The sequence below is a fragment of the Pocillopora verrucosa genome, chromosome 7 (assembly GCF_036669915.1).
Source record: "Pocillopora verrucosa isolate sample1 chromosome 7, ASM3666991v2, whole genome shotgun sequence".
NCBI classification, from domain to species: Eukaryota; Metazoa; Cnidaria; class Anthozoa; order Scleractinia; family Pocilloporidae; genus Pocillopora; species Pocillopora verrucosa.
The window spans coordinates 24,092,516-24,105,163 of NC_089318.1; the positions used below are offsets into that span (position 1 = coordinate 24,092,516).

General features: G+C 36.3%; 2 protein-coding genes across 2 annotated transcripts; one reads left to right on the forward strand and one right to left on the reverse strand.

Moving 5' to 3' along the window:
• Positions 1 to 3: 3 nt before the first annotated feature.
• On the forward strand, positions 4 to 8,608 carry LOC131792071 (inositol-tetrakisphosphate 1-kinase). The gene is made up of 12 exons (XM_059109436.2): positions 4 to 241; positions 365 to 389; positions 2,315 to 2,440; positions 3,206 to 3,323; positions 3,430 to 3,528; positions 3,873 to 3,916; positions 4,051 to 4,146; positions 4,393 to 4,462; positions 5,423 to 5,496; positions 5,944 to 6,033; positions 6,919 to 7,000; positions 7,123 to 8,608. The coding sequence occupies exons 1-12, from the start codon at positions 135 to 137 to the stop codon at positions 7,233 to 7,235; spliced, it is 1,044 nt and encodes a 347-aa protein (XP_058965419.2). The 5' UTR covers positions 4 to 134; the 3' UTR covers positions 7,236 to 8,608.
• LOC131792070 (microtubule-associated protein 10) lies at positions 7,916 to 12,331 on the reverse strand. Its single transcript, XM_059109435.2, has 2 exons — positions 10,418 to 12,331; positions 7,916 to 9,934 (listed from the first exon to the last, which is right to left on the reverse strand). The coding sequence occupies exons 1-2, from the start codon at positions 12,261 to 12,263 to the stop codon at positions 9,300 to 9,302; spliced, it is 2,481 nt and encodes an 826-aa protein (XP_058965418.2). The 5' UTR covers positions 12,264 to 12,331; the 3' UTR covers positions 7,916 to 9,299.
• Between the last annotated feature and the right edge of the window lie 317 nt (positions 12,332 to 12,648).

Genomic DNA, 12,648 nt, shown 5'->3' on the forward strand with positions numbered 1-12,648 from the left:
ATCAGCATGGGAGCGGAATATTATGAGGCGCAAGGGTTGGAATATAACATGCTGTTGAAATTCTCTCAAAAATGATATTCCTAACGGTAATTTTGGAGATTACTTTGAGTGGTTGAGTGGAGAATTCATATACGATGTTTAGGAACAGTAACGGGCTTCTCAAGCGAAAACGAGTCGGGTTTTTGGTCAGTCAAAGAAAGATGCGTAAGAGTATTTTCGACACCTTCATGCAGTTGTGTGGGTGAGTTTGTTGCCAAACCAGCCATTTATCTTGTTTTATGCAGGCATCGATGTTGTTCAAAATTACTTCAGGTACACATGGTATATTTTTTTATATAATTTCATTTTTTTCACACTTTTGTAGGAAAACTGGTATCGATCTGGTTGAGGTAAGAAGGCTCATGTTAGCTCAGATCAGACGTACGCAGTCAAGGATAACAATAAAACTAATTTAACTTGATCAGGAGAAATTGTTCTTCAATTACGAAGAAAACTGTTTTTCGTCCTTTCATCTTGGTTGTAATAGGGAATTGACGCACTTTTTAATTTACGCGGTGGATCAAACAAATTAAATTGAGGAAAATCATGAATCACATGTACACTTAATTGAAAATAAAAAAGGCGATCACGTCCCCATCTGTTTTGCCATTTGAAATTGCTACGAGCACTATTTGCAGTCCAGCCTTTCCGGAAACTTATCTTTCTTATCCGTATTTAGGGAAACTTATTCACGTTATGCGGTTTTCGCTGTTCCTCGCGTGTTTGAAACTAAAAGACTTAGGAAATATATCAGTCGAAAACTACTCCGCCCTCTCTCGTCTTGAATCATCAACGAAATTTCCCGTAAATAATAAATTTTAGAGCATCTTTCCAACAGATCGACCAAAGTTTCGATCATTTGCGAATGGTTTGTTTTATCATCATAATTGATATTGAATTATGAAAGGGAAAAGTAAAAGCATGATTTATACATGAAGGTGAAAGTCTCTTATCATGTTCCTCTTGTATTGAAAACTCATAGGTCACGTACAAAATGGCATTGCTTATCAAATTGACGTAGGGGAAATGTAGAGATCATTTGGTTCAATGATTTTTATTAGATGACAAATAAATTTGTCCTCACTTCAATGGTTATACTTCTTATCAGTTAGGAGATGAACTTTATGCATATGTCTCACAATGGAGTCACTTTGGATGTTGATCGCAATGTTTCGACTGCAATACTGCTAGTTTTCATCAGGCAATGAGGTTGATTCTTTATGTGTCTCTATTTGTAGCATGTCGGTTTGCTGCTATTGGTGCATTTTGATCCTTGTTATTATTCTGATTGCTAGATGGTGTTCCCTCATTGGTCCTCATTGATTGGCTGTTGTTTCGTTTGATTGTGGGTTTCCAAGCTTAGGGAATTTTGATTCCACTATCCCTGTTGATATTTTTAGGGTGAAGTCCTATATGGATAGCCTCTTTGACCCTATGCATGTACCAGTGGGGGTCACAATCAATAAATTCTCCCAGTTTTGCTGATATACACTTAGCCCCATTTACATGGGATCTTGTAAAGAACACCGTCTTGTTTTGATGGTTTCAGGGCGTCTTTAGGTTGTACTAAGTGAGACCCAAGTGTTGTGCCAGACTTGAAAACGGTCCATATGCCTTGATGCTGTAGGCAGTGGCAAAGAACCTCAGATGCACCCTTTATGTAAGGGAGCATGGCAGTAGATTTAAATTCCTGCACAGGTTCTTTGTTGGCTGTTATCCTTGTTGTCTTTGCGAGTTTTCACACAGATGATGACAAGTGTTTCTATTTCTGATAACTAGCAAGGGTGCGTGGATGTAACAGTAGCAAGAGAATGTATGTCTTGGTACTGTGGCTTATGTTCATTTACCAGACCTGGCATCAGTTGTTTCCTTTGCCCTGGGCTGTCTTTTTGTTACAGTATTTCTCCATTCAACCCTCCTTGAAAAAGCAATATACCAGATTTCAATTTGAACTGATGAGAATGGACATAGAGTTAACCCTTTGACAACAAAGAGTGACTAGCATCTAATTTCTCCTTAGAATATGACCCCTGAATCAAACATTCAGGTCATGAGAATAAAAGAAATGATCACCAATTGTCAGAAGCTCTTGATTGTTACACAAATTCTCCTTATCTTTAACTAAGTTCATGTATAGAGAACAGCATAGAGAATATGCATGTTAAAGTGTAAAGGGTTAATATTGTGAAAAACCCATTGCTAAAACTATACTCATCAAATAGCACTAGAAAATAGCAAGTCTAGTTATTCACAAGGCAAAATTTATTTTGATCAGGTGGACTTGGACAGACCACTAGAAGAACAAGGTCCCTTTGACTTGATCATCCAGAAGATAACAGATTACATGGCAGCCGCTACTGAGGGCGATGAAGAAGCTATTAAAACATTAAAAGGAGTAGAGGTAATGTATTTCACACTTTCTTTATCAAGCAGCCTGTATTACTTCATAATTTTTTCTCTCAATTCAAGTGTGCTTCAATTGCCAAGGCCAGTCTTTTTTTACTTGCAATAGAACTGACTTTTAATCAGTAGTGAAAGATCACTGAGGCTAACGTTAGGTGAAGGTTAATCCTTTAACTCCCAAGATCTCATTAGTAATTCTCCTTACTGTCTGCCATATAGTTCTTTTGATGATAGTTTGAGGAATCTGGTATTGAATCAACTAATAATCCCCCTATTAAGACTTTTTTTTATTCTCATCACTTGTCTGCTTGATATTGTATTGATATTGTAAGGAGAAATTATGTCTGGCTCACTCATGGGAGTTAAAGAGTTAAGTCTGTACTTGAGTAGGTGGCATATCCAGCCAGAGCTTATCCTGATTTGTGTATCTTGAAGAAATTTTGTAGTATCACTACTCTCCCCTGGATGGGTTGCCAGTTCATTGCAAGGCTACTTGCTAGTCTTTTATCAGGCTGGCACCCATTTATACTCCTGGGTGAGAGAGGCACTTTAAATAAAAGTAAGGTACCAGTGTTTTTCCTGAGGGCACAACACAAAGCCCTAACCAGGCCTCAAACCTAGTCCTCTTGACTGGGAGTCCAGCACACTCACCATAACACTGGGCTTTTGACCCAGTGAAAATAAAAAACCATGCTCCTATGCTCATGACAAAATAAAAAACATCTTTCCATTTAGGAAACTGTTGTGAAATGTTCTTTTTTAGATGTATATTAAAGATCATCCAGAAATCATCATCATTGATCCAATGGAATCAATCCACAAGTTATTTGACAGAACAAAAAGTTATCAGATCATGAAAGAGTGTGAAATCCTGGAGGAAGGTTTGTGTGAAGTTTTGATTTCGCTTTGCACTGAGTATATATGATCAAACCATATATTGTTGTCAAAAGTCAATTATTAAATAAAAATTCATCTTCTCATTGATAGGAGTTAAAGTCTTTGTTCCTAACTTTGTGCAATTTGATGAGCTTGACTATAAACAGAATTTGATGAGAATTGAAAATGCTGGTGTTATGTTTCCAATGAGTAAGTACCTAGATCTCTGCTTTAATTAATTGGATTTAAATGCATTTAATTCATTATTTAGTTCAGTTCAGAGTGCACTATTTGAGGATACTTTTGGTCACCCAACTTTTTTCTTAATACATAATATACAAGTGCTGCAAATAAATAGGAAATACAAAACCAAAAGTTTTGATGTAAAATTATCATATTTTTTCTAATGTAGCATAGATCAATGTTGTAGCTTGAGGCTATGAATACAAATTTTAACTTTGAACACAATTTTTTTTTTTAAACTGTATCCTATGAAAATTGCAATGCCAATATACTAAATATCATTTTTTGAGGTGTTATACATTACATTTCAGTTTGTAAAACTGTCATTGGTCATGGATCAGAATTGTGTCATGAGGTAAATATTTACCAGACAATGAAGGAATTTAGTTATAGATGTATATGGATGGACAGGAAATTGTGTTTGTCAACTTTTTACCAACTGTAGAGAAAGTTATTGTTAACTGTAATCATTTTTGTCTTGCATTTCAGATGGCATTAATCTTTAATGAGGAAGGACTGCAGGACCTGACACAGGCTCCATGTGTTGTTCAACAATTTGTAAATCATGATGCTGTTTTATTTAAGGTGAGTAAGTTGTAATGTATGCAACTGAATTTCATAAGGCGAGGAAAAACTCGAGGCAATGCACTCCAGTGCTATGTGTCAATTTATATGAGGCAGTCAAAGGTGACTGACAATGTGAGATTATTTTTACTTCATTTCTTTTGGGATCAAGATATTTTCATCTGTGTTGCCTTTCATTCAATCACAAAAAGTCTTTTTGTCCCCCTGTCCCCTTGGTAATTATCTAATTATGTGCCCTATTAACAGGTATTTGTGGCAGGAGATAAGCATTACATTGTAGAGAGACCATCAATCAAGAATTTTTACAAGACTACAAGTAAGTTAGATTAATTGTGTTGAGCTGCCTTGTATTTGGGATATGCAGAGCATTCTTGATTGTAGAGTAATATATAGATTTAGGCAAGCCTAAAAGCAGAGCTCACATTTTTTTTTCCCACATGTCTCTTGAACAAAACTAAAGCCCCTACTATGGATAAAGTCCGTGGTAATATTAATGGATTTTCATTTGCAACTTCTCTGTGTCTGTGTAGAGGACTGATTATAAGATAGTGACCGTACAGTTGATACAGTTGGCTGTGCATGCTAAAAGTAGCACTTTGTACGGTTGGTTGTATGGTCATACGTCCAAATTTTTTCGGCTCAATGGGTTACTACTATTTTATATATTTATGGGGCTACACTCTGTGAGCTCTGCTATAAATTTTAGAAATGTCGTAATCTTCTACACCCTAACATCAATATGCAAATTATCCATTCTGTTCTCCATACATTTCCAAAGAGGCTGACAAGGAGAATTTGTTTCACAATCAAGAGCTCATTTAGTTGGTGATCATCTCCTCTATTCTCATGACTTTCATGTTTGATTCAGGGCTGATATTGTAAGGAGAAATTAGATGCTAGTCACTCTTAGAGGTTAAAGGGTTAAAAATCTCTAACTGTACTGTTAACTGATCTTATTACAAGCTCCCAAGAAATCAATTGAAAACATTTTATCACTTAAATTTTTCATTATGTTGTGTTTTGATTAAAAATACTTCAATGAGAGACAAAACATGAATGTTTTTAATCAGTGAAGATTGATTTAAGTCTGTCCTTCAGAATTATTCAGTAAAGGAAATTAATTGATTCAAAATTGTCTCCAGTTATTTTAAAATTTCACTTTGAAGTCCTGACTAAAATATAATACAGTGGTTGATTGAAGTTATTGTAATACAAACAAGGAACTAGTTTTTGAGCTTTCAACAAATGACAACAATGTTTGTTTTTCTTTCATCAGCAAAAGAGATGAAAACAATATTCTTTTCATCACATGATGTTTCCAAACCTGACTCAGGATCTTATCTTAGTGAGGTACAGCTGTACAGTGTAGATGTAATACCAGTCATGTCTTATGTAATACATCCTAAACAGTCTGATATGAGCCCTGTGACAATAAGACAACAGTACTTGTAACTCCCAAAAATTTCTATATTGACTGGGACTCTACTTTAGGCCTTATCTATGGGTTGCTATAATTTTTTTCAGTTTCTGAAAATTGAAAATAGGTTCACTAACTTAGAACATACTCCTCTTAACACAAATCAGTGACTACTGGCACTGATGACTTGTCCATGACATTGAAATAAGCAACAAGACCAACTGAATACCCCAACTTAACAAAGCAACTGATGCTGAAAAATCAACTGTGAAGCGTAATTGTACTAACCCAGCTTGTAGTATTGTATAATCATTGCTGCAGTATTTATTTCACTGGCAAACTGAATCTCTTTGTTTTTCACGTTGACTGTTCATGTACAGCTTGACAATGATGATAGTGATAGCACAAACAGTATAGGGCTGGATGAAAACTTAGTTTTAAAACTTGTCAGGAAACTTCAACCAAAATTGGTAAGTGTTCTTATCACAATCACAGATATACCTTTATGGGGGAATGCCAAATTACCACCAACCAAGTTTGTTGTCTCATACTTCCCTTCTTGTAAACTTGTGAAGGATTTTTGCTGAGTGGGATTAGGCTTCTGCAAGTTAAAACACAAGTTCACCCAGCTTCATTAATTTATAATTCCCACAAGTGAGGAGAGAATGTGCCTTGAACTGAAAACTGAGCTTGTGAAGATATTTTGTTGGGGTTTTGTTTCTTTTACTGGATCACCTAGGCTAGCACCAGCCATCCTTGAGAGAGTCCAACCATAAAAATGAGTTGAGATCACAAAAATAAATATTTTTGGTGTTGTCACTGTTTTTGTTGTTTGCCCCTGTTATCCAGCCTTACATCAGTTTTCTCTCTTAACTATATTGTTATTATTATTATTGTTATTATTATTATTATTATTATTATTGTTGTTGTTGTTGTTGTTGTTATTATTATTGTTGTTGTTGTTGTTGTTGTTGTTATTATTATTATTATTATTATTATTATTATTGTTATTGTTATTATTATTTTTAAGTTCATGTATCAACCCTGGTTGCAACACTGGTTAGCCAGGTAGTCATTTTCAGTCTGTTCTGCAGAGCTGAACATTTAAGGCCAGGCACCAAAAAGGGAAATTTTCAACCTGAGCTAAATTTCTTCACTAGGATTGAAACTTCTTTCTTGTATTGGCAGTTTCTTTGAAAAAAGGCACATGTATAGACAGTTGTGCATCCTGGTTAACTTGGCAGAATTGATTATATCATATGATTTTGCTGATTTCAACTTATAAAGTGAGGTCAGTGATTTTGTGTCTTTCCAGGAAAAATTTAATGAAAATGTGGTCTATTTTCTTTAAACAGAATTTAACAATGTTTGGCATTGACATTGTTGTGGAGAAAGGCACAGGGCACCATGTTGTTATTGATATCAATTACTTTCCAGGTGAGTCTGTGTTTTTGTTACAATTTACCACATTGTACATTCAGAGTAGTTGGGGCCATAGTTCTTGTAAACAATTTATTGTTAATTTTGCTTCCTGAGAGATCCTTTTATCTTATTGTTAGGATATGAAGGAGCACCATCATTTCCTGTTGACTTTGCAAAGTATGTACATGACTTACTTGACGAAGCACATACCACGGAAAGGACAGCTACCTCACCAATAGTGTTGAGTTGACAAAGGAGTTTCTATTCTCTTTAGAAACCATTACTAGGGTGTAAATTTTACCACAAATTAAACAAACTGAGCTCAGAGTGAGAAGAAATATGCTGAAGTGGACTCAACTCAGTCTCCATAACATGGGGCATGTAGGAGTCTTGCCACTCTTACTGAATGGAGTTCCAGATCATTGCAAGCATTCCAGGCGGTTCCTGAAGTCTTCCCAACAGTTTGCCATAACTATTGTGGTTGGAGAGGGGTACTGTGACAGCAAAGTGTCATGTCTAAGATCTCAAACATAAGGATGGCACTAGGACTTAGACTCCATACTCTTGATTCAAAGTCTTCTGCACTAACTATTAGGCTGTGGTGCTCCCTATTTATGAGAATTTTTTATAACTTTCTTGGATTCTTCATGAGCTTGTAGAGAGAGATTTCTGCTTACTTATTAATTAAGTGTATTAATTATTTCTTTAATTTTTTGATGGTAAAACATACAAACATATCACCTTGTCAGCAGAGTCATATGGATCACAAAACATCTCTGTTAGCAGGTAACATGTGAAAAGACCACATTATTGAAGATCAAAGATCAAGAGGCTGGAACATGTGACCTGAAATATACTTTGTTGGAGCACAGTTTCGCAAAGGGTTGAAATTGCTCAGTGACTCATTTGAATAATGCTCAGGAACACAAGTTAGAGAGAGTTTAGAATTCACATGAAGAGGTTTACATGGTTCAGTTTCTGTCACTTACTAGTAACTTTAAAAAGTAAGATGTACATGGAGACTGTCTTTATTCTTCAATGGACATCAGTTTATCCTTGGTAATTGCCTTTTCTGTTACCACATTAGATGAAGCTGGAAATAGACAATATGGCTTCTGTTTGTTTGTTTAAGTTCAATAGAGACCACTAAAAAAAATTAAAAATGATTCTTGTTGACATACTATTAAAACTCACTTTTATAAGAAAGTTTGTGCACTCAGCCTAAATTTGAAAGTGAGTTTGGAACTTGGAACCCATTGAGATGGAAATTCACTGTAAATAGAGACTTTGTTACAAGGTATTAAGTAATACTGTCTTTTTCCTTGTTAACCTTTCCTAACTTAAACATGAACAGTCTAGACTTGATTGAGTGTTTTATTTTTCTTTGAGGGCTGTGCTGTCTTGAACTTAATTTTTTTACAAAAGTTGGATAGTGGGGATGTGCATTATTGTTCCAACCACAGCATCATATCCACACAATCATGAGATTATTATTACTCCTGTAAAATCAGTAAAAGAGTTCTATTGTTAAATAAATACACATAACTGACAATGTTCAGTCATACTTGTCACAACTTCTTATAGACCTCAAAATAAAGTTGTTCAAGCAAATATCAGGTCAAATATGTTGTTTGTGTAACTCTCACTCGTTCCTCCCAACAAGAAGAGTTTCTGACCTGAACCTGTCCCTTCCCTTATTGAGATTCCCCTTTCAAATCAATCTTTTTCTAAAACTTATTGCCTTTTGGGAATGCCTCCCATGACAAAACATTCCCCCATGCACCAAGGGCTCCAAGCTAAAATCTTTTAAACTGGCAACCCTAAAACCATTAGAGGTCACCAAAGTTAAAATCATAGGGGTAGGATAAAACTTGTGGGAAATTGTCAAGAAACACCCAGAAACACTGAGTAAAATGGTGATTATCAATGTGACTACCCTACTTTATCCTGCTAACACCTCACTCTTACACACTTCTCTCAGCAAGTGTGAAAAAATAAAAAACAGTGTTTATGCATTGTGAAAAGATCACCAAACACAAGTCAAAAATCTGTTTTTCTCTGCCAATTTAGTAACCAAACTTTTCTTCAACTCAGTCACCTGATAGCCAAAGGAGTTGCAGCTTGGAGCACGGCATTCCTAACCTTGTCTTATGTTTGAGCTAAAAGTCCAAGGGGTAGAGCTTTTAAGTTATTTTAAGTATTAAAAATTAATACTTGTTGCCAAACTGCATATATACAAAGGAGAAATGAGACATGACTTAATCTTTGGAGTAAAAGGGTTATCAATTGCAATGATCAAAGACAGTTGACATGATTAATAAGTATATCCCAGATTACTTGCAGGAGGCGGAAGATTAAGCTTTGTGTGCTGAGAGTTGTCATCAATACTATCATCAGATAAAGATTGGGAGTTCTGTTTTTCAGGTTCTGAGCCAACAGAGTGGAAGTCATCAGAATAACTTGCTTCACTTCTTTCATCAGAATTTTTGGATGAACTAGAAGAACTTTTGGTTAGATTAGATATCTGAGCAACAGAATCTTGTTCTGACGTTGTCACTTTCTGTTTCACATCCACTGCAGCTTCCCCCTTCCTCCTCCCTTGTATCCTCTTGGATTTTGCTTTCACTGGAGAATGAGATGACAGGACTGGTTTTCCTGATGCTGCAGAAATACCTTGAGACATTTGACTGGCAGATGAAATGTCAGAATTTGATCTCTGCCTCAGATTTTCACCTTCAACACTGCTACTCTTTGTGAAAGCTAAGTGGTATGATGCATGCGACCCCTCTGTTCCAGAATCTTGAAAGTCCTCTGTGTACATGGCCATGGCAGAGCTTCCTTGCACACCATCCAGCTCTGCACCTAAGATTCCTGTGTTACCATAAAAGCCAGCTGTAGCCTGATCAGTGGTCCATTCCTTTTCCTGATCACTTCTCTCTTCTGGTTCTCCTGAAATCAAAATAATGTTATCAGTGGCTGAAACAGAATAAAAAATAATGCTGGGCAGCTATCATTGAAATGGAGTCACTCACTTTGACTCCAAAGAGTAACCAGCATCTAATTTCTTCTTAAAATGTCTCCCCTGAATCACCCATGAGGGTCACAAGAATAAAGGAAATGATCACCAACTAAAGAAGCTCTTGATTGTTAAACAAATTCTCCTTGTTTGCAGCTTAAGGAATGAATAGAGAACAGTATTGAGAATATGCATACTGTTGTCAGAGTGTAGAAGGTTAATTTATAGAAAGGCACTGTAGAAACATGTTTTGTCTTGTCTCCCAAATGTTAAGTTTGACTTTGCCAAACAAAATAACTGTCTGTCGTGCTCATGTTGATTTTCTCTCTAATGTATTTGAGTATGTTAGAGACTTACCCAAAGGCTGCCTCAGAAAAAAAGTAGTTTGTAATCTTTGTCATGTTTAGTTTACATACCTTCAACCTGAGGGATGAAAATTTCCAGACTATTTTGACTCTTTACGCTCCTTGCACTGTCAGTATTGGGAAGAGTTGGCTCAGTATCAATTAATGCAGAGCTCTCTTTCATCACCCATGTGGTTACAGGAATCCCACTTTTTTCATTATCTGGTACTTCAGTGGATGACTGTTGCATTTGGACCTGTGCATCTGCTGTATGCTTTGCATCTCTCTTTGTCTGCTTTTTTGCTATGCATATTTTATATGTCTTTCCTAAATTGCCTGTTGGCAAAGGCATCTTCTCATGCTCTCTTTTGATCTTATCTTTTTCAGTTAAAGCCCTGTGTTCTTCAGAAGGTTTAGTTCTGTTTGGTAATTTCCCCTTTTGATTCATCTCTAGTCTCATTTTTTGAGTTTTAGTCATTCCGTAAGTGAGACTTGTCTGCTTGAAACGTACTCTTTGTCTTGGCAAACCAATAACCGATGTTTGAGACTTCTTCAGAGATGCTGCTTGAACATTTTGTTTTCTGTATGTTTCATCTTTGGGAATGCTCTGTGATCCTTTATGACCGGAAGGACCTCTTTTGCTATGAACAGTTGGCAGAATTCTTGGAGATTGCACACTTAATGAACTGGGATGAGTTTCACCTGCTCTTGTCAAACAAGAAAGTTCTTGAAGCAATGCGTTTAAAATTGGCAAATGACTTTCGGACATAACACCTTGTAGATTATACAGATTGAATTCAGATTGCACAGTATCACCCTGATGTCCAAAGGGTGGTTTTAATAATTTCTCATCAGTTTGTACCGAAACTGATGTAACATTAGCAGTTCCATCTGTTTGAACCACACCAGGATCATAATACAAAAAGTCCACATCAGCACTGTCACCTTGATCAACAGCTTGTATGTGTCTTGGATCTACATGAAATGAAGAACTTTGTTGTATCCCTTTGCCATCAGCCTCTGAGTGAAACCTTCCAGAAGGTGTGGAACTAGAATAATAATTATAATAAAGAGGGGGAGGGCAAACTGTATTGGTGATCACTACATCTTCCTCGCTTGTCTTTCTCCCTCTATCAACGGTTCTAGAAGTTTTGAGAGTTTTTACAGGAAGATTTGTTTGAACTTCCACACTCTGCCTATCATCGGGTTTCTTAACAGTTCTGGCATCACGTTCGCTCTTTGTATCGAATCCGTTTTCTGTAATTTCATCTTCTAATTCAATTTCAGGCAATACTTTTTCCAAAGCTCCCTTTACAGCTTCCTCAACTTCACCGTTCGTTTCAATCTTTTCAGTAATCCTCTCACCCAAGGCTTCTGTAGGAATGTGTGGGATCAGTGACCCTCCCAAACTCAATAACCTAAAACCAAGTTTTACGTTCGCTATGGAACTTCCCATGAGATTGTAAACATTAAAATCACCCTCATCTCTGTAAAAAGAGGGAACAGCCACGCCATTCTGGTAAACATCGGTAGATATTTTATTTATCGCTTTCTTTAAAGGAATCAACGAGCTTCCGACAAGTAGGGGCTTTTTCGGCCACAAATCCATCAACATTGAATATAAAGGAACAGTTTGTAGTTGAACCAGGAGAGTGTCTATGCTTGCTTTGAATAAGCAAGATTTACCTTTACGAAACTGGAAATTTCCAAAGCGATCTTTTAGAGCATGAAGTACAGAATCTTTACCTTCCATGCGAATTCTATGTCGTAATTTCTCGGCGTCGACAGGAGAAACATGATGTATTATCATCATTGGGAAATCCAACAGACGAAAGCACAATGCTGGTAACTTACATGCTACTTGAAGATCTTCCACACTTTCCACATGTACCTCTAGAGAAAACAACGTCTCAACCATTATAAAAGAAGATACTTCTCTTCGGGGAATAAGAATTTCAGAAGTTCTTTTGGTAAAAAATATCTTGAAGACGGCCAAACTGCAGCACTTTACTTTTCGCGCCAAATATTCGCTACCAGTTTCCTACTCGGATAATAACGAGTACGGTACACATAATGTCCTATTCAGAGTACGAGTAAGCAAATTGGCGCAAAAGCTGGATTTGATTAGACATGAATACACCAAATAAACAAATTGTTTAAGAAGTGATAATTCTTTTCCATTTAAAAAAGATAGAAAAGCTGTTTTGGGCGATGGTTTGCCAGTGTTCTTGAGTAGACTTTTCGCTGTTATTTACATAACAACCATATCGTTATCAGGTGAAAGTAAAGAATTGTTTGGAACA